The 17,131-nt window shown below is 38.9% G+C and overlaps 2 protein-coding genes across 4 annotated transcripts in view; both read right to left on the minus strand.

Annotated features, from left to right (window-relative positions):
• Positions 1–642: 642 nt before the first annotated feature.
• On the minus strand, positions 643–12,215 carry LOC134640605 (macrophage colony-stimulating factor 1 receptor 1-like). Of its 2 annotated transcripts, none has more exons than XM_063492518.1 (22): positions 12,095–12,215; positions 11,673–11,735; positions 9,953–10,231; positions 9,554–9,841; positions 9,074–9,210; positions 8,812–8,977; positions 8,479–8,680; positions 8,030–8,145; positions 7,797–7,908; positions 7,452–7,651; positions 7,087–7,178; positions 6,829–6,955; positions 6,591–6,695; positions 6,316–6,426; positions 6,015–6,177; positions 5,844–5,935; positions 5,646–5,749; positions 4,476–4,598; positions 4,274–4,385; positions 4,090–4,189; positions 2,971–3,082; positions 643–2,683 (listed from the first exon to the last, which is right to left on the minus strand). In XM_063492518.1, the coding sequence occupies exons 2-22, from the start codon at positions 11,716–11,718 to the stop codon at positions 2,543–2,545; spliced, it is 2,928 nt and encodes a 975-aa protein (XP_063348588.1). In that variant the 5' UTR covers positions 11,719–11,735; positions 12,095–12,215; the 3' UTR covers positions 643–2,542. The 2 variants fall into 2 exon arrangements, with proteins under 2 accessions (XP_063348588.1, XP_063348594.1); XM_063492524.1 differs by having other exon boundaries at positions 11,673–11,738.
• A 448-nt stretch (positions 12,216–12,663) lies between these two features.
• pdgfrb (platelet-derived growth factor receptor, beta polypeptide) overlaps positions 12,664–17,131 on the minus strand; it is a 29,496-nt gene continuing 25,028 nt past the window's right edge. For both annotated transcript variants that reach the window (XM_063492541.1, XM_063492533.1), the window contains exons 20-23: positions 16,488–16,587; positions 16,286–16,391; positions 15,083–15,372; positions 12,664–14,428 (exon numbers count right to left, since the gene is read on the minus strand). In XM_063492541.1, the coding sequence (XP_063348611.1) occupies positions 14,281–14,428; positions 15,083–15,372; positions 16,286–16,391; positions 16,488–16,587 (644 nt within the window). In that variant the 3' untranslated portion in view covers positions 12,664–14,280. The remainder of the gene's footprint in view (positions 14,429–15,082; positions 15,373–16,285; positions 16,392–16,487; positions 16,588–17,131) is intronic.

Genomic DNA, 17,131 nt, shown 5'->3' on the forward strand with positions numbered 1-17,131 from the left:
ATAATTGCAGAGCTTGAAAACAATATAACTACTTCTGATTCAGGACTGTTCTTCCTTTAGTTAGATGTTGTGAAGCTCTTTTTCTTAACCATGGAAATAATTCTATCTTCATGCACTTGAGTTGCCCTCTGAGGTCTTTCAGGCCTTTTGGTGTTGCTGAGCTGGTCATTGCATTCATCCCTTTTAACAATGCACAACCTGTTGCTTTGGACACTCCTAAACCTTTTACTCTTTCTCTTCATTTTTTTCCAGTATAATGATGTTGTTCTTCACACTGAGATCTCTTTGAGTATCACATTTAAAATTACAATGAAAAACTATAAAATACAAATTTGACACTTGGAATCAACAGATATTAAGTCTGCTTCATTTTTTTTAAAATAACACCCTGTCAATAAATTATCCAGTTAATTCTGAGAAAATGGGTGACTGTGTAGAGAAATTGCTGCAATTTCTTCCAGCAAATTATGAGCCTCATTATGCGCATGAACTTCCTGTTGTAATCCAGGCATGAAGAGAAGCATCTATGAAGTCCCAGCAAATGTTTAATAGCTAAAATGTAAACAGAAGTACTGTTATTTACTCCACGACAAAATAATTTTGATGTTTTTCATGAGAAATAAGATTCAAATCTGAACCAGCTTCTTGATAAAACATTTATATTCATTTAAAATAAGGTAGGAACAATTTGAGTGGACAAAACAGATACTTTACAGTTTGTCATATGTTTCAAGCCACAGTAAGAACGCACGTCACATATATGAGAGTAGATTCTTTTAAAGTTTTACACACAGCAGCTGACAAAAAGAGTACAACCCAGTGACGATGATCATGCTTTGCTCAAAATCAGTAATATCTCAGCTTCTTGATAGAGCAAATTTCAGCACCTGATAAAGTAGAGCAAGATAATTCCTGAAAAGTGTCTGAAACTGATAGAGAATGAAATAGGTTTCTAGCTGAACCCACACGGAGAAGGAAAAGAGTCCAGACTGACATAGAAACTGAAGCCGGATTATTACTTCCCTATAAAGATTTTAGAGTTGCGCAATTGTTGACAGACACTGTGGGAAATGTGGACTGGATGTTATCCAATAAAAACAGGAAGCGAGGAGAGAAGAACACGAAGGAAACAGTTTCTGTCGGCACAGTTAGGAACAACAAAGAAAAAAAAATTGGTGTGAAATACAACATTTCAGTTGGATAATATAAAACTTTACATTGAAACACAGAGTTTCAGTGATAAACCTTTTAATGAACGCCTCTGCAGTTTTGCAACGACTTAATTTGCAGCTTTTTTGTTGATTGTCTCATTTGCACAAAAGAAAAAAAACGAGACATAACACATCTATGAAATATTCATGTATCTCTTCTACAGTGAGAATAAAGAAAATAAAGATCATTCTTGATTCATGTGTTATATATACATTATTCGACATCTCACTTCTGTTTCATTCAGATGCAAGCACATTTAAAGTAGCCAAAGTCACAGAAATTGGCAGTCTCTGTCTCTTGTATAGCTTATATATATATATATGATCATATAATCTTCATACATTTGGCAGTGTAGGCTGACTGCTACATACACATGTGCATGAAACTTATCATCTAACGCTACAGGAAAGTACAAGATTCAGCTGCACCCTGCTAACCCCATCAACCCCAAACATCAAACATTGTTCTTCTGCTCCGTAAGACATCTACCGATTTCCCTGCTCAGCTCAGTCGTACTCCTTGTTCTAAAATCACGCTGACTAATTAGATTGAAGTGGAACAATCACATGCTGCAACTCACTGACAGCTACTGCAAGTGTGTCACAAGAAATACAGCTGTGACCAAAGCCCAGCGAGGAAAACACTGCACTCATTATCTGCCTCCTCTTTGGCTCTTTTAGCATGTTTAAATCAAGGGAAAAACTTGAGCACTTTATATTTTTTGATTAGAATTAATATAACACAAGTTGTCTGGAGAGAAGAAAGGCTCTCATTGTTTTAATTCAGTGTTTCCGACTGTTGTACCCCCAAAATAATGAAAGACAGTGATCCTGATGGAAGAACACATAATTCTGAGTCTCCTGTGGCGGTAATAAAAAGTATAATAAACATGGTGTGCAATAGATAATTAAGAGCACACTCACAAGAATAAAACAAAAGAATCAGGCAGATTCTTGCTTGGAAAAACTGACAGATTTGACCTCAAATAGAGAACAGAAGAAGGGCTAATAAACAGTCTGCCACGGAAACAATCTTTAGAATAAACTACCCTTTGATATCTTGTGTGACTTGTTGACATTGTTTCCTCCTTTCATTTTAGACGTGGCAATTTCTAGTCATGGATCGCATGCAAAAGAGGCAGGTCACATGCTTGCCGCAGCTGCTCGTCTGTCTGGAGAGCAGGCACGACAGGCAAAAAATAGCTGATAAGGCGACTCTCCGGCGATTGGAACAAGCTGTGGAGCTTTGGCTGCAAACTAGAGATCATGCCAGTTTTCTGATCCTTGTTGATGAGTGATTGGTTTGCTGATTGATTTGAGCTTAAGGCCTTTCAACAAAACTGGTAGTTGTTGGTCTTCATCAGAGGCTGCTCTTCTTCTTGGTGGTCACAAGACTGGTCACAGGGGCCGTCGAAGCACTCGTCACACTCTTCACCCTCCGTGACCTGCTCCTGCACATTCTGGTACATTAACTGCGGAAGAGGTATCATCAAGATGGTGAGAGTTATACAAAACATGATTACAGAGTTTATATTTTAGACTGACATAAATAGTGGTATTGTGAGTATCTTCAGTTGGAACAACACCCAAACAGACATTATCGCAAAGAATCTAAATCATGTAATTGCCTTAAGGAGCATTAAATTAAAAGAAACAGGGTTTCCCGAGGACATCTTGGCTGGGCCGCCACATGTTTTTCTCCCTGGGTGCTTTTGATGAAGACACATCAGGACCACGTTGCACTTGCAGACTAACTCACCTGTTCCTGCTCAGGTTGGTCCCCAAGTAGCCTTTGTATCATGTGACAGATTTTGCTGAAGGTGGGACGCTCTGTCGGCTCCAGATTCCAGCACATCTTCATGATACCATAGCTGAAATCAAAAAGAGCTCTTTCAGAGAAACAATTCATGGTGTACATTAAAGGGGTTTCGCACTCTTATTTTCACTCCTCAGACTGTGTAGTGTAAAGCCAAGTTAGATGAATAAGGAGAGGCTTATGGAGGCGGTGACGCAGTTAAAAAAACAGACAGAGTTGTTTATAAGGACCCCTGCCCCTCCAGTTCCATTTAGTTGCCATGAAATAGCAGTTACATGGCTCTCTAGCTTCGAGATCATGTGGCTAACAGGCAGAACTGAGGCCTGACTCACAGCAGAACAAGAAATGATTTGGCCCTGACTCAGATTCAGTCTATTTCCACAGCACATTTATTCCTGGCTAGTGTGACATGCCATGGCAAATCAGCACATACAGATGTTAGGGCTGTATCGCAAAAAAATAAAATCTTTTCATTTCGATGGCTTGCAAAGTTTGGAGTTTGGACTTATTTAGTTTTAGGTTTGAGGTCAAGGGAGAACCCAAAAGCAAATTAAATTCATGAATAATGGAAGTGCATTATGAGGTTATCTCATCTGTCAGTTATTTCAGATGTCAGATAGCCCGCGAGACTGCAGGAAGGGGGAAAAAATAGGATCTTTGTTCATTCATAAAGACCATTTAGAAAGCAGACTGTTTGAACTTTGGGAGGCTAGCGCCTATTCACGATCAGCTACATTAATAAGTCTGTCATCTTAAATTAACTTGTTACTAGTTAAAAGTCACCGCATGTTATCAGCTGATCTCACTGGTTAGTAAGCATAACCATAGTATTACTCCTACTATTGCTTAACTACGTGCCAGCAGCTGATACGAAGGCCTTTAATTGGATGATTTGCCATTGTATCAGTCGTAAAAACTCTGCTGATAGTCACTTGATACGCCCGTAAAACTCAACTGATAATCAGGTGATGGTTAGCAGGATAAGAGCCTCAGACAAAATAAAGTGTTTGAGAAAAAGGGGAAGCAGTGACTCATCCCATGCTGCTGAAGTGTCAAACTTACATTTCAGGTGGAGCAAAGTCTGGTTGGGACATCTGGTAGCCACGCTTCACCATCTTGTAGAACCTAGTGTCCACAGCCATACTGGGGTAGGGGCTTTTGCCTAGTAGTGAATAACAGGATGGGATTTTCAGCCTCAACCAATGAAATAAATACAAGCACAGATGACATGTTTACGCATTCTTACCTAAAGAGAAGATCTCCCACAAGAGGATGCCATAGGACCAGACGTCACTCTGGACGGTGTACACGCAGTCAAAGATGCTCTCGGGAGCCATCCACTTCACTGGCAGACGTGCCTTCGCACAAAACAACACACAAACAAATTAAGTGATTTGCAATGGATACCGTGTAAGCAATATTTAGCTCTTATCAGTTCAAACGCTTACATTGCCTTTCACCACATAGTTGGAGTCATTCATGATGTCCCGTGCCAGACCGAAGTCACAAATCTTCGCCTCTCTGCGACTGGTCAGGAGCACATTCCTCGCAGCCACATCTCTGTGAATACACTGCACACACACATTTCACACAGTTTGTCTCTGCTTGTAGAGCTTTGCCCAGTGAAAGACAATAAGATCAGTGGAAGGCTTAATTTAGCACGAAAGATCTCCATCAAGAAATGTACAACGTCAAACTATGACTAAATATGTAATGGGAAATACCCCTCATAAGATCAGAGGAGTGGTTTAACACACAGGGACGCTGTGTAAAAACAAATAAAAGCTGAAAGCAATGTTTTTGTAAGACATTAAGACCCCATATGTTTTTTTGAAAACAGCAAAAAGGAAATAAAAACGATTTTAAAACTGAAAGAAGTAAATGATTTTGATATCAGCTTTAAAAAACATGGAAAGGGGACTGGTCAAAGCAGGTTGTCTCACCGTATGAGATAAAAGATTTCAAATGCCTGCTTTGCCACATTTAAAAAAAAAAATCAGATAATGCCCCATATTCATAATTCTTGCTATGGAGCCACACTCCAGCAATACATGCATAATGTGGGTTTGCATTTTTTATGTGCATTTTAAAGCTCCTCCTGTTCCCATAAAGATTTTTAAATTAGCCTAACCACAGTTCCTCTTCCATGTCTATTTTTATTGCAATATCACTTACGGATTAAAGATCAACCATTGCTCCTTGTATGATTTTTATAATGACATTATGTATCTTAGATAATCTACTATCTACATCATTTGCAATATTAAACAGAGAAAAATTATCCTAAACTGTTTGCCCGGGGTGACGCTCTCCACATTGTTACTTCTAAAAGTCTAAGCCTTTGCTGGAAGCTTCTTAATGAAATCATGTTACACCTGCGGTCAGTTAACCTCACACCCATCCTGCTTTCCAATGCATGATTTTTTTTTTGTCTCTGGTATGAAATTGAAATCATGAAATAATTTGTTATATAAAAAAACAACAAAGTTTCAGCATTGTTGTGTTGTATTATTTCAAATTAAATGCGGGGCTGTAACAATTTGTGAATCACATTCTGTTCTTATTCACAAACCAGAAAACATAAAATTTCTAATTTGTTAATGGAGTGTTAAACTCACATTTTTCCTGGCCAAAAAGTCAAGGCCCTGAGCTACTTGGAAGGAAAATCTGAGCAGGTCATCAATATCCAGCGGCCAGTCACCACTCTCCTCACAGACAGGGTCTAGAAAAGAATCAGATAGGAATAAAATCCTGCGGTCAGCACACTGATCTGATCATTTTCTACAATTTAAACCTCAGGCTGATGACGAGCTTACCTTCAGATGATTCCACAGTCGGCAACTCTGCTAAGCGGTTGGGTCTCATCTCCAAGTAGGTGCTCGAGGTTTCACTGGAGATCCCGCTGTCGCTGTTAAAAGTAAACAGAGATATCAGTGCTTGGATACATTTCACATGTCCTCTTTCATTAAGTGTGTTTGCTGATGTACCTGCGAATGAACTGCTTCTGATTGCAGATGTTCTTGTAGTCGGTAGAATTTTCCATGATGTCGGGAATATTCATGACAAAGTTCACAAATGTCTCTGCCTTCTGGCGAAGGAAGTTCAGCAGGTCGCCGAGGCTGCAGTACTCAGTGATCACAAGCACTGGACCTGATGAGGAAACCCGCTATTTTATGACTGTTGAAATGAGCTTGCATGCTTAGTTAAACAGGATTTTCCATGATATGGATGACTTCTAATTTTAACACAAGTTTTTGCAGTGTTTCCGTTTCATCTGCGTTCTCTGACCTCCATAGGTGCAGGCTCCAAGTAGGTTAACGATATTCTGGTGGTGACCCAGGTGACTCAGGATCTTCAGTTCAGACATTAGAGCCTCCCTCTCATCTGAATGGGCACTGGCTGCAGAAACATTTTTTTTTCAGAGGTCTAAATATAATGTATTTTACACAGAGTCAGTCTGACTTGCTCATGTGGACAATAACCTCTCAGTTAGGTCCTATTTTCCATGAAAGATCTGTCACGCTCAACTCAAAAAAACTCACAGTATAACAGTGGATCCAAACCTTTTAACATTTTCACAGCTACACGCATCACATTGTCTTCCTTTCCCATTCCATAAGCAGTGGCCTCAACAACTTTCCCAAATGCGCCTGCACCCAGGATCTTCCCTTTTGTAGAGAAAATACACAGAGGAGTATTTTGACTTCAACCTAGTCTGCAATTTACAATCAAATATTCAATTATTATTATTTTGATGTAATATAATGAGAATTTAGTCAATTTTACAATCACGTTGCACACCTAGTTTGAGCTTGTCTCTAGGGAACTCCCACTTTTCATTGTAGGGCAGCTGCGTGGGGTCAATGAAGGTGTAATTGTTCCCGTCTCTCGCCTCAATGATCTTCCAGCGGATCTCATACCTCGGTTTCTTAAAATAAAGTCAGTAAAGAATGGAGTAACTGCTTTCTTTAAATGTTTTTGGGTGTCATATTTGGATGTTGGAAATGCTTCTTACAGTTTATTTTGCGATGTTAATTTTTAAGAATTGACTCAACCTACCTGCTTGTATTTGTAAAACAGGAAAATGAGGAGCACAAGAAGGATGGTCAAAATTGCTGCCGCTCCAATCAGAAGGGAAGTAAAGGGCCAGTCTGTTCATAGAGAGAGATTTCAATGTGAGTTAACCTCATTAAGACTGGCTGTGTGACATACAAGCTGATGTCCTTAAACAGAATTTATCTAGCACTTGCATATTTATTGAGGATAATTAATAACCATGCTCAGAAAAGAAGAGAAATAACTTTTTTTTTTCTTTCCATGAAAGAAACATTAGATTAGATCTGAACCACATCCAGTAATGGTACTCTAGAGAAATGAGAAATATAGAGAGCAGCCTTAAAATGGACATATGATCGAGTGCTCACCGTTAACGTTCACGGCAAGAGTGTCACTGCTGACGCCAGCGAGGTTGAAAGCCACACACTCAACTGTCATCCTCCTGTTGGAAAACGCCACAGTGAGGACGCTTTCCACTTCCACAGCCCCGTACTCCTCCCTCTGGACCTCCACTGTAGGAGCTTGGAGAGGGATTGCCATCTGCAGTCCGGTATTGTTTTCATTGCACCTGCACAGATAGAGAAAGACAATAAACTGACAGAAACATAAGTGCTTAACCTTATCTCAGAGAGAAATCACTAAAATCACTACAGTTTGTGTTCATTCACAGGGTCAGAGACTGGGTGACGTCTTTTCTGCGTAGTTATACTTACGTGGGTCGGATTCCAAAACACTGATACCAGATGATTCTGGGAGGAGGATAGCCATGCGAAGTGCAAGTAAGTGTGGTTACATTTTCCCATTTCACGACAGCAATTGGTCTCTCTGCCAGTGGGAAGAAATGAGGGGGAAAAACAATAATTACTCAACAGTGAAGGATCGAGATATACGACCAGTTGACAAAGAAAAAAATTAAACGATGTTAGTTTGTGTTTCTGTCACTTACGATACATCTGGACTTGAAATGTGATGGATGCGTTAGTCATTTCACTCTGAGCATAGAAGGTGTACTGGCCCTGCTCCTGTATATTCATTCTTTTTAGCTGCAGAATAGCATGGTATCTAAAACAAAAATAAATAAATGGTGAAAAAGAGGAATATCTACAGAACCAGAAGTGACTAATTTGGTGGCTTGAATTCAGACAGCTCCTATGCATCATTGGTGAAATAAAAAGAGAACAGCACTCTTCCCTCTTTGAGTTTCATGACCTGAGGAAATATAATGACCTGGTCAGATTTACGCAGAATGCAAGGACAGCAAATCTCAAATTTAGTAAAACTTCCTCTTCCTGTAGTACACTTGATTTTCGCACTTTTCTAACTGTACTGCTGAGATACCAGAATGATGAGTAGGGGTATTGTATGTTTCTTTCCCATGAAGCTATTTTAGTCCACCTGTTGTTGTATCGGATGAGCTTGTTCTCCTGTGTGGCTGTGTTGGGATATTTCGGCGTGTCCCATCTGTGCTTTGTGATGTGGGGGTATGCTTCGATGAGCACGCTGAGCTCCAGATCGTCTCCCTCGTTCACCTCGACCGAGAGGCCCTTGTGGGCCAGCTTAGGTGACAGCTGGGGTGATAGTCTGATATAAGGCTTGTCTGCTCAAACAATGAAGAGAATAACATTTTAGTTTATTGAAATCATTAAACAGTTTTTAAAGTGAATACTTTAGGCTCTTCTTTATAAATTCCAAGAGGTTTTAGCTGTTGGGTGTTTTTTTGTGGCTTACCCACAACCAGCAGGTATGTGGTTGAAGTGTTCACCCCTGCTTCGTTAGAACCGATGCAGGAGATGTTTCCTGTGTCTGCCAGGTCCACAGCAGCGATAGTCAGTGTGCTCTCTATGTCCAGGCGATTTTCACCATTGGAGCGAACTATCTCAGCAATTTTTGGGACCTGAAGACAAATACATAAGGATGTTTAAAGAAGAAAAAGAAAAAATTAAAATTTTGATTAGTATCACTGTAAAACGTAGAAATATCTTGTACTGACTGATTTGGTTGTGTATTTCCAGGTGACGTTGTAGTAGAAGTTGGGATTGTGTGTTGTGCATGGGATCTTGAGTTCTTCCCCAACTATGCGTACATATTCCTCTGTCTCCAAGAAGACGTATGGAGGGAAACGGAGCTCTAGAACAAGAGAAAAATCATACCCAAATGTCAAAATAGACACAAGTAGTAATGGGCTGATTCTTATATTTGTGTTTTGAGTGCCTACTTGAGCACTCAAAGCACATTTTTCTACACCTAAGTGCTTTCTATCTAATATTCACACATATTCAAAATCCTATAAATGCATCAGAGAGCAACTTGGGTTGAACATCTTGCCCAAGGATACTTAGGCATGCAGACCAGAGACAGAAGTAGCCAGTGACTGAACCACCTGCTCTACCTCCTGAGTTACAGCCATCCCAGACAAGTTTCAGTTTAGAGGAATTCTAAGAAAAAAGCTTTGGGAAATTATTTTTCTCACTCTGAATGACATTGATGGAAAAGGCCTTAGAGGTCATCTCCACTCCGTTGACCCTGGCGGTGCAGATGTAGTCAGCATTAAACCTGGGGTGAAGGCTGTGGATGAAAATGCCACGGTGTCTGAAGATGGTAAAGTTCATTCCTGGTGGCACAGTAGTGCCATTGTTCATGCGCAGGCTTATGTCTGTAGCTTCTGGGTCGGTCAGTAGGCAGGGCAGCAGGCAGCTCTCACCCTCCTTCGCTACCACCTGCAGGGATGTGCTGCTGGTCCAGAAAACATGACTTGGATCTGGAAGAAGAATTTTCAAACAATTAACTAATGCGAAACAGCCTGAACACTAATAAACATAAAAGCTCCAGCTAAGCACAAATTTCAGGAAGCAGAACAGCAGAAGCTCACCTTTTACATACACATACACCGAGGAGTCACGATGGGACCCGTTGGTATAATAACACTTGTACGTTCCAGTGAATTCTGCGGTGGGACGTTCAACTTTAAAAGTACGGACAGTCCCATTGCCCCTGGATATGTAGCGTCTGTGTTTGGGTAGTCTGGTTTGCCAGATTACAGGCGCTTCACCCTCACACCTCAGATCCAGAGGTCTTCCAGCTCTGACCACCACCTCAGCGCTCTTAACCACCTTGGAGTTTAACTTGATCACTGGACGCCTCCACTCAGCTAAAAATAAGAAACGGCACAAATTAAAATGACATAGAAAAATATGGTAGAACGATTTAATGAACTGAATTTGTTCCTGATGGTCTCTGAGGGTTTTTATTTATTTATTTTTTTATTGTGTTGCATATTATTTTTGTTCTCGCCATTTGATTATCTCATCTGCTCTGTGATTCAGAATTATTTTAAGAGTATGATTCAGGAAACAGATTGAAGACTCTTGGCTCCATCTATACTTGATACTTCTGCTTTTCACATTGTTGTTATATCTCAACAGTGGGGGTATAAAAACTGTTACTATGGGAAACTTTAAATATTACTGCTGTAATTTTTGCTTAGACCCTTTGTCTTTGACATCAAAAATAAAACTAGAGACACATTTAAGAATTTTAAACACGTGAGGGCGGAGAAATATTTATTAGCCATTTCTGAGGAAGGGATTTCGTGTAATGGGCCAAACCCTGAGGGGTTAATAAAGCATATTTTTGCAACAAAGAACACTGATTTCTTTGATTGCTTTGGTGAGAATCTCAACGTTTTTAAAAACTCAGCTGGATAGTACATTACGTCAAATTACCGACACTGGAGAAGCTGAGACGTCTTTCCAGTTAGAGGTCATAAAATTTTCCATTTGGCCTTTCTTACAGTGCGTGTTGAATCTTGAAGCAGAACTGAGATTCCACGTTCAGCATTTTGCATTCGCCACATAGCACAATGTACAACACTGAAAATTAAATGTCGTGTCAAGCCAGCATTTTATTTCTGATGTCCTGCTCAGCTGGGTAAACAGCTACCTTTGCCCCAAAGTCCTTCAGCTGTTTAAAAGAGCTATTCATGAAACCTCAATATGACCCAATATAAACGTCATACAATAATCAACCAGAAAGCAAAGCTAATTCATTCAGACCTAACTCAGCGAAACAACAGATGCTTTTATCTATTAAAATGCAAATAAATGAAATTGCAATTGGATGGCTGTTGGGTGATACTCATATTTGTGATGTTAAATATTATCACAAGAACAACCCTAAACCCCCAAAACTGAAGACAATCAACAGCTGAGAAGGCTGCCAGCTCTTCTCTGCTGTGAGTACAAGTGCATCACTCCAAATATGATGAGTACGTTGTTGACATTTTTACATCTCACACTTAAAAACATAAACAAATGAATGCTATTTTCTGTAATCACATTTAATTTGATTTCACTAACTTAATCTTTTAGTGTTACACAAACTTTACTCACACAGTACTTTTCATTCTTCAAGTCTATCAGGGAATGTGACAGTTACGTGCTTTACCCAGTCATCTTTCACGTCTAACAAATTGTGGATTTAACGTGTAAGTCCACAATAGTTTTCAAAAACAAGACAAAAACGAAAGGCAAACATCTTATATAAGGGAGGCAAAATCACAGCAATTGTAATTGTTGCTTTTCAGAGCTTACCTGAAGCAGTAGAGGCCACAAGCCACAGCATAAGGTAGGACAGCATCCTTGATCAACTCAGACCTGCTTTTAAACATTGTTACTTATTAGTGCAGGAAGAAAAAATCTGATTTGTAGTGATGGGTGCGAGATTAAAAACAAAACCCCCCAAAGAAGCAACTGTTGCTATCACTGAATTTCATCTTTTACTTCTTTCTGAATGATCAAGAAAAACACTGAACAAATTGTTTCCATTATTATTACCAGTGTAATAAAACCAGAATTGAAATATTAAAACTTGAGATCATAAAAACAATTAAGGAATGACATACCCTGAGAAAGAATTTCATTGGTGCATGTATTAAAAGTAAAGAGTCACTCTAACTTGAAACACAGAATTATGAATTATAGAAGCATCCCATATTTCTTTCCAGTGTATTCACCTGCAGATGTCTTCAGCTTGGGTCTAATAACTTCCCTGAGTTAGAAGTTTCCAGCATCCAGAGCTGACACAGCTGAGTTCCTCGTTCCCTTTCTGTCTCTGTGCTCCTTCTTCTTTCTTGTTTACAGGCTTTTTGCCACAGAAGTCACACAGCAAACAGAAAGTTGTCTGGAGAGCAAGTGGTAGAGGGGTGGAGGAACAATGTGTGTGTGTGTGTGTGTGTGAGAGAGAGGCGACGTGTGGAGGGTGGGGGTGGGGGGCAGTCAGCATATCATGCTCAACAAATTAATGAAGCAGTGTCAATTGGCCTCTGAAAGGCACAATAATATCGAAACATACGCAGAGGTGAGACCAATCATCTTCATCCCCGCTGAACTTTGGACATGCGTGAGGAACGGAGGCTTAGAAATTCAGCCCGGTAATAAACTGTGAGAATGTACAGTGAGAAAATTAAATCACAGAAAGATTACAGAAGGTTTTCCTTTTTTTAGTGTGCTTGAGTTGCATAAACAGCAGTAACGACAGTGAGAGACACCAAAGAAAACACCAGTTATCCAAGCAATACTACGATTATACACTTTATTGTCACATTTACAACATAGAAAATGACACATATAAAAAATACATTTGTAAACGTTAAGAAGAGCTTTGGTACCATAGCTTGTGATAACAGTGATCTTGTGCATTTTACATAGAGTAAGAAAGGCTACAGGAAATAAAGACGTGTTTTTCCTTTAAGTGGTGAATTACGTTGAAACACAGTTAGTGTTATCCAAAGCAACAGAAGACTACAGGTATTTTTTTTTTGATTTTTTCATGTGTACATATTGTATGGCTATCTATTTCTTGAGCAGCAGCCCTTCATATGCAAGCAACAACAGACCAAGACAACAATCAGTCTATACAAAGGCACTCATATGTGCCATCTTGTGCTAAGGCAGTGATATGCTGTATTTATTGTTTTCACTTGAGAGTCACAGAAACTGCATATCATAATCACTCTAACATTAGATCCACAGTTGCTGCGATGTAACTTTCACATAATTGAAATGATTTTTTTGTTATGAATATCCACATTTTCTACATAAAGTGCAAATCTGGCACAGAACTATGAGTTAAGCATACAGGACAAAAAAAAAACTCCCAAAAGTTTTCATAAACATACAAGATAATATTCAAAATACACAAATAAAAACACTGACGCTGTGGCATATAAAACTAAAAAATAAAGTATTTCTCACATTAAAACAGTGCATGTGGAACCTGTTTGTATTTACTACGATTAGTCCTCTTGACTGTACCCAAGGTAAGGAAAAAGAAGGAAGGTAAAGTTTTCATTTATATATCGCCATTTCACATCTGATCATGCTTTAGGGAAAAATGTTCTGTAACTTGTCATTTAAAGACAAATTAACTTCTTTTCAGGTTCTTGAGGATGTTTAACCTCTTACCTGAAAAGCCTCTTTAGCTCTAAAAACACTGATGTGGGCTAGCAGGTCTTTAACCTCTAGCCTGGTTGTCACCTGTAGGTGGTCCTCATCATGTGAGCCATTAGGGAAACATGGGTGAAACTCACACTTTGACCCATGCCTTGGGTCTGGTGATCCTAAGAACTCACATGATAACAGGGTGGGTGAGCAACTCTTAGGACTACCTCCAAGGAGCCTTTCAGATGAGAGGTGAAATGTCTTCAGAAACCTAAATAGAAGTCTAGTTGCCTTCAATCAGCCTCTTAAGCCTGTTGTGACGTGGACGAAATCTACACAGAAAAATGGATTCGAGGTTTTCTCACAATATTGTGTCAATGATTTTGTACTTTTTAAAAAAAGGAAATGCAGCCTACTTGTGAACAGTGAATATGGGGAACAGTTGTTGATTAGTTATCTAAAAGATAAAGCACTTATTTAATAAGGCCTCGTAAGCCTCACTACACGTTGTAAACTAAGTGTAAATTGTGAGGAGGGTACCGCATTAATTTGTGGCAAGTTTCCTAATACAACCGAATGACAGAAGACAATTTAGTAGTTAACTGCTTGTAGTTAAAAAACAAAAGAAGAAACTTTCTGTGTGCTTAGTGAAAATACAGAGATTTCCTTCTCAGTCTCTACTTTGCTACATTTTAGTTTATTCACGTTCCCTTTTCAGCCCCAGAAAGGAAATCTGTTTCCTCGGGGCTCCTACATCTGGCTACAGGAAGCTGTCTTCTACCTCGGGTGTCCCGGAGGAGCCCAACAGAGCGTCTCTCTCGCTGGTCTCTTCCAGCCGGTCCTCCTCTGGAAGGGTGTCAGCAGTGTCCTGAGAGATGGAGTCGGTCTCCTCCCCCACACCCACAGAGCTGAAGGTGAAAAAAAATCATTCACAAGTTCACACAGTGCATTTAATCACAAAGTCATACACAGACAGGTCTTTTTGAGGTGTTGTTCTAGATGAAGTATTTCAACATGAACTTGTTCATAAAAAGGTTCATAAAAACCACCAAAACATATATTGGTGGTATAAAAGCCCAAGGTGCTAGCTGTCTTATTATATATATATATATATATATATATATATATATATATATATATATATATATATATATATATATATATATATATATATATGTATATATATATATATATATATATATAAGGTTATATATATATATAAGGTTACAAGGTAAGACTTCTAAGTCAAATATAAAACAAAAACATTTCCATCACTGGTTTGGATCACTCCCAAACTGGGAAAAAAAATCTATGTTCAAGTTAAATGTGACTAAAACTAAAACTTTGGTGGTTCAAACATTCATTTTCTCATTAATGCTGAGTGTGTGTTTATCTAAGCAGTAAAAACACTTCTCCATAATACAGCTATTGTTTCAGCTCAACATCTGGATGAGTGGGTGTTTGGATGAAAAAACTGCTTGGGTTAAGCAAACACGAATTCATCTTTGTTTCAATCTCTGCTCATGGCACACATTTGCAGCATCCTTTCAGTGACTCTGTACCTTCCAGGACTTTCCGATGGCACGTTAGTGAAAGCGTCTTCTGGCTTCGGGTCCGGAATGGGAATGATGTACTCGTTGTATGACGGTATGACTTCCTGTGCCTCTTGTCTGAAGTCTTGTCTAGGCCTTGAGTTTTGGTTGTAGGCATCCAGTGGAGATTGGAGTGTGACAGGAGATGGGGTGCCAAATGCTGGGTTGGCGATTGGAAAGGGTGAGGTCAGCCGAGGTTTGGTGCGGGCGACTGCCGGGTGGTCACTCTTCATGAAGTTTTCATTGGCTTGGTTGTATCTCTGTTGTCAGGAGAGAGAGTTTGATTACCTTAACAGCGTAAGAACAGCTTGTAAGAAGAATGATGATGAGCATCTTAGTGAACTTACTTTTTTTATTGACTGTGACAAACCTAAACTCAGGAAGGGGTAATTTCTTCAACCTCTGATGATGATTTAATATGTTCAAAAGAGAGCTACATCAATAGTCTCCAAGTCACTAGTTGCACTCCATATGACAGGAAGAGCTGTCATATGGAGTGCAACTACTGCGCTATGACACTGCTGCTGTTGGCACCTTGCTTCACACTTCAAGGTAGGTAGTGTGGCATCGGTGACATTAGCTCATTAGAAAAATAAAAGTATGGAAAATGTCATTCATTTACTTATTATTACTTATTTAAATAAACAAAATATTACTAAATAAAACATTCAGTATTTCTATTCTGTTTTCTGTTTGTCAAAAATATCAAAATTGTTAAAAAGATTTTTAAATATTGTGATTTCATTTTGAGGTTATATTGACAACACTTTCTGAAAACACTTGCAACATATGTAATATGTGGTACATATAAAATATGTATTAATGGTAAATGACTGTAAAAGATAGTACAAATATTTTTAAATCACTGTATTGGTGGGAGGTAATACAAATACTGAATAAAAGAAAGGGTTAAGGGTTAGTGTGGAACTGCCTTATTTTAAAGAATACAAAACAAGTAACTATTATTGCTAATGTCATAAGGTGACTGAAAAAGAGCTTAAAAAACACCAGATTTCCATCTGAGTTTGGCTGAAGCAGAAGCATAAAAATAGAACCATAAAACTGAAGTACAATTTTAAGATTAAAGTGAGATTACTGTGAAATTGCACCAATGTAAAGTACTTGAATGCTTGCCAATATCTCATCCAGCTACTAGGAAGTGTTATTATGTACCTTTTTATAGCTGTCCGTCAGCATATTCCCCACGCTGTGGACCAGAAATGAGAACTCGGGCCTTTTCTCATACTTTTCATCCCAGCATTTCTTCATAATCTCATAACTGCAACATGAGCAACATGAAATAAGAAAATAAGTGTGTTTCTTTTCAAGAGTTGTTGAAAAGGCAAGAAAATGTCAAGGTGACAGTGAGACTCACACTTCATCGGAGGCATGGGTGGGTTTGGCCATTCGGTAGCCTCTCTTCAAAGCACTGTAGAATAATTCATTCATGGGCAAATCAGGGTAGGGGGTCCCTCCTGCAGAGAACATTTGAGATCATTCAAAAGCTAACTTAGAAATCAGAAGCAAAGGCTAGGAATCTAATTGAGATCTGTATCTAACATAATGCAACCTTGCACACAGAATTACATTGTTTCAGCCTATGAGACACTGAGACATTGAGTGAATTTAATGTGTTTTCCAAGAAGCAGAACACTGACTTATTATTTCAACTTCAGTAAAGTAAAGTATTTATTCTGCCCCAGATCTGTGAGAAAAATTGATCCATAAAGTCCAGTTAATTTCACATTTAGACAAGGAAATACAGACAATTTCATAAGTGTCTCGCTTACAAAAGTGGATTGTATGTTTTCATCACTCTTGCTTACAAGTGCATATCCTACAAACTGTCAACTTTGTTTTCATGGTACTTTCAAAACATTGGTGAAAGGATGCTTAAAAACAAACAACAAAAAACTCACAATACTCTGAGTAAGGAAATGCTGATTTCAAAGCTTGACTGTGCCTAATTGGAAGATTGAACTCATATGAATCTTCAAAGAAACTGGTACGTACTTGCAA

This window comes from Pelmatolapia mariae, linkage group LG2 (genome assembly GCF_036321145.2).
Source record: "Pelmatolapia mariae isolate MD_Pm_ZW linkage group LG2, Pm_UMD_F_2, whole genome shotgun sequence".
In the NCBI taxonomy this organism is placed as follows: Eukaryota; Metazoa; Chordata; class Actinopteri; order Cichliformes; family Cichlidae; genus Pelmatolapia; species Pelmatolapia mariae.

What these genes read in the sequence shown, in the direction of transcription:
- LOC134640605 (XM_063492518.1), bottom strand. Translation starts at nt 11,718, where the DNA reads ATGCTGTCCTACCTTATGCTGTGGCTTGTGGCCTCTACTGCTTCAG. An exon ending in TGTGGCCTCTACTGCTTCAG is followed by an intron (nt 10,232 to 11,672) that starts GTAAGCTCTGAA and finishes TCTTATTTTTAG; the next exon opens with CTGAGTGGAGGCGTCCAGTG. An exon ending in CACATACCTGCTGGTTGTGG is followed by an intron (nt 8,681 to 8,811) that starts GTAAGCCACAAA and finishes TTGTTTGAGCAG; the next exon opens with ACAAGCCTTATATCAGACTA.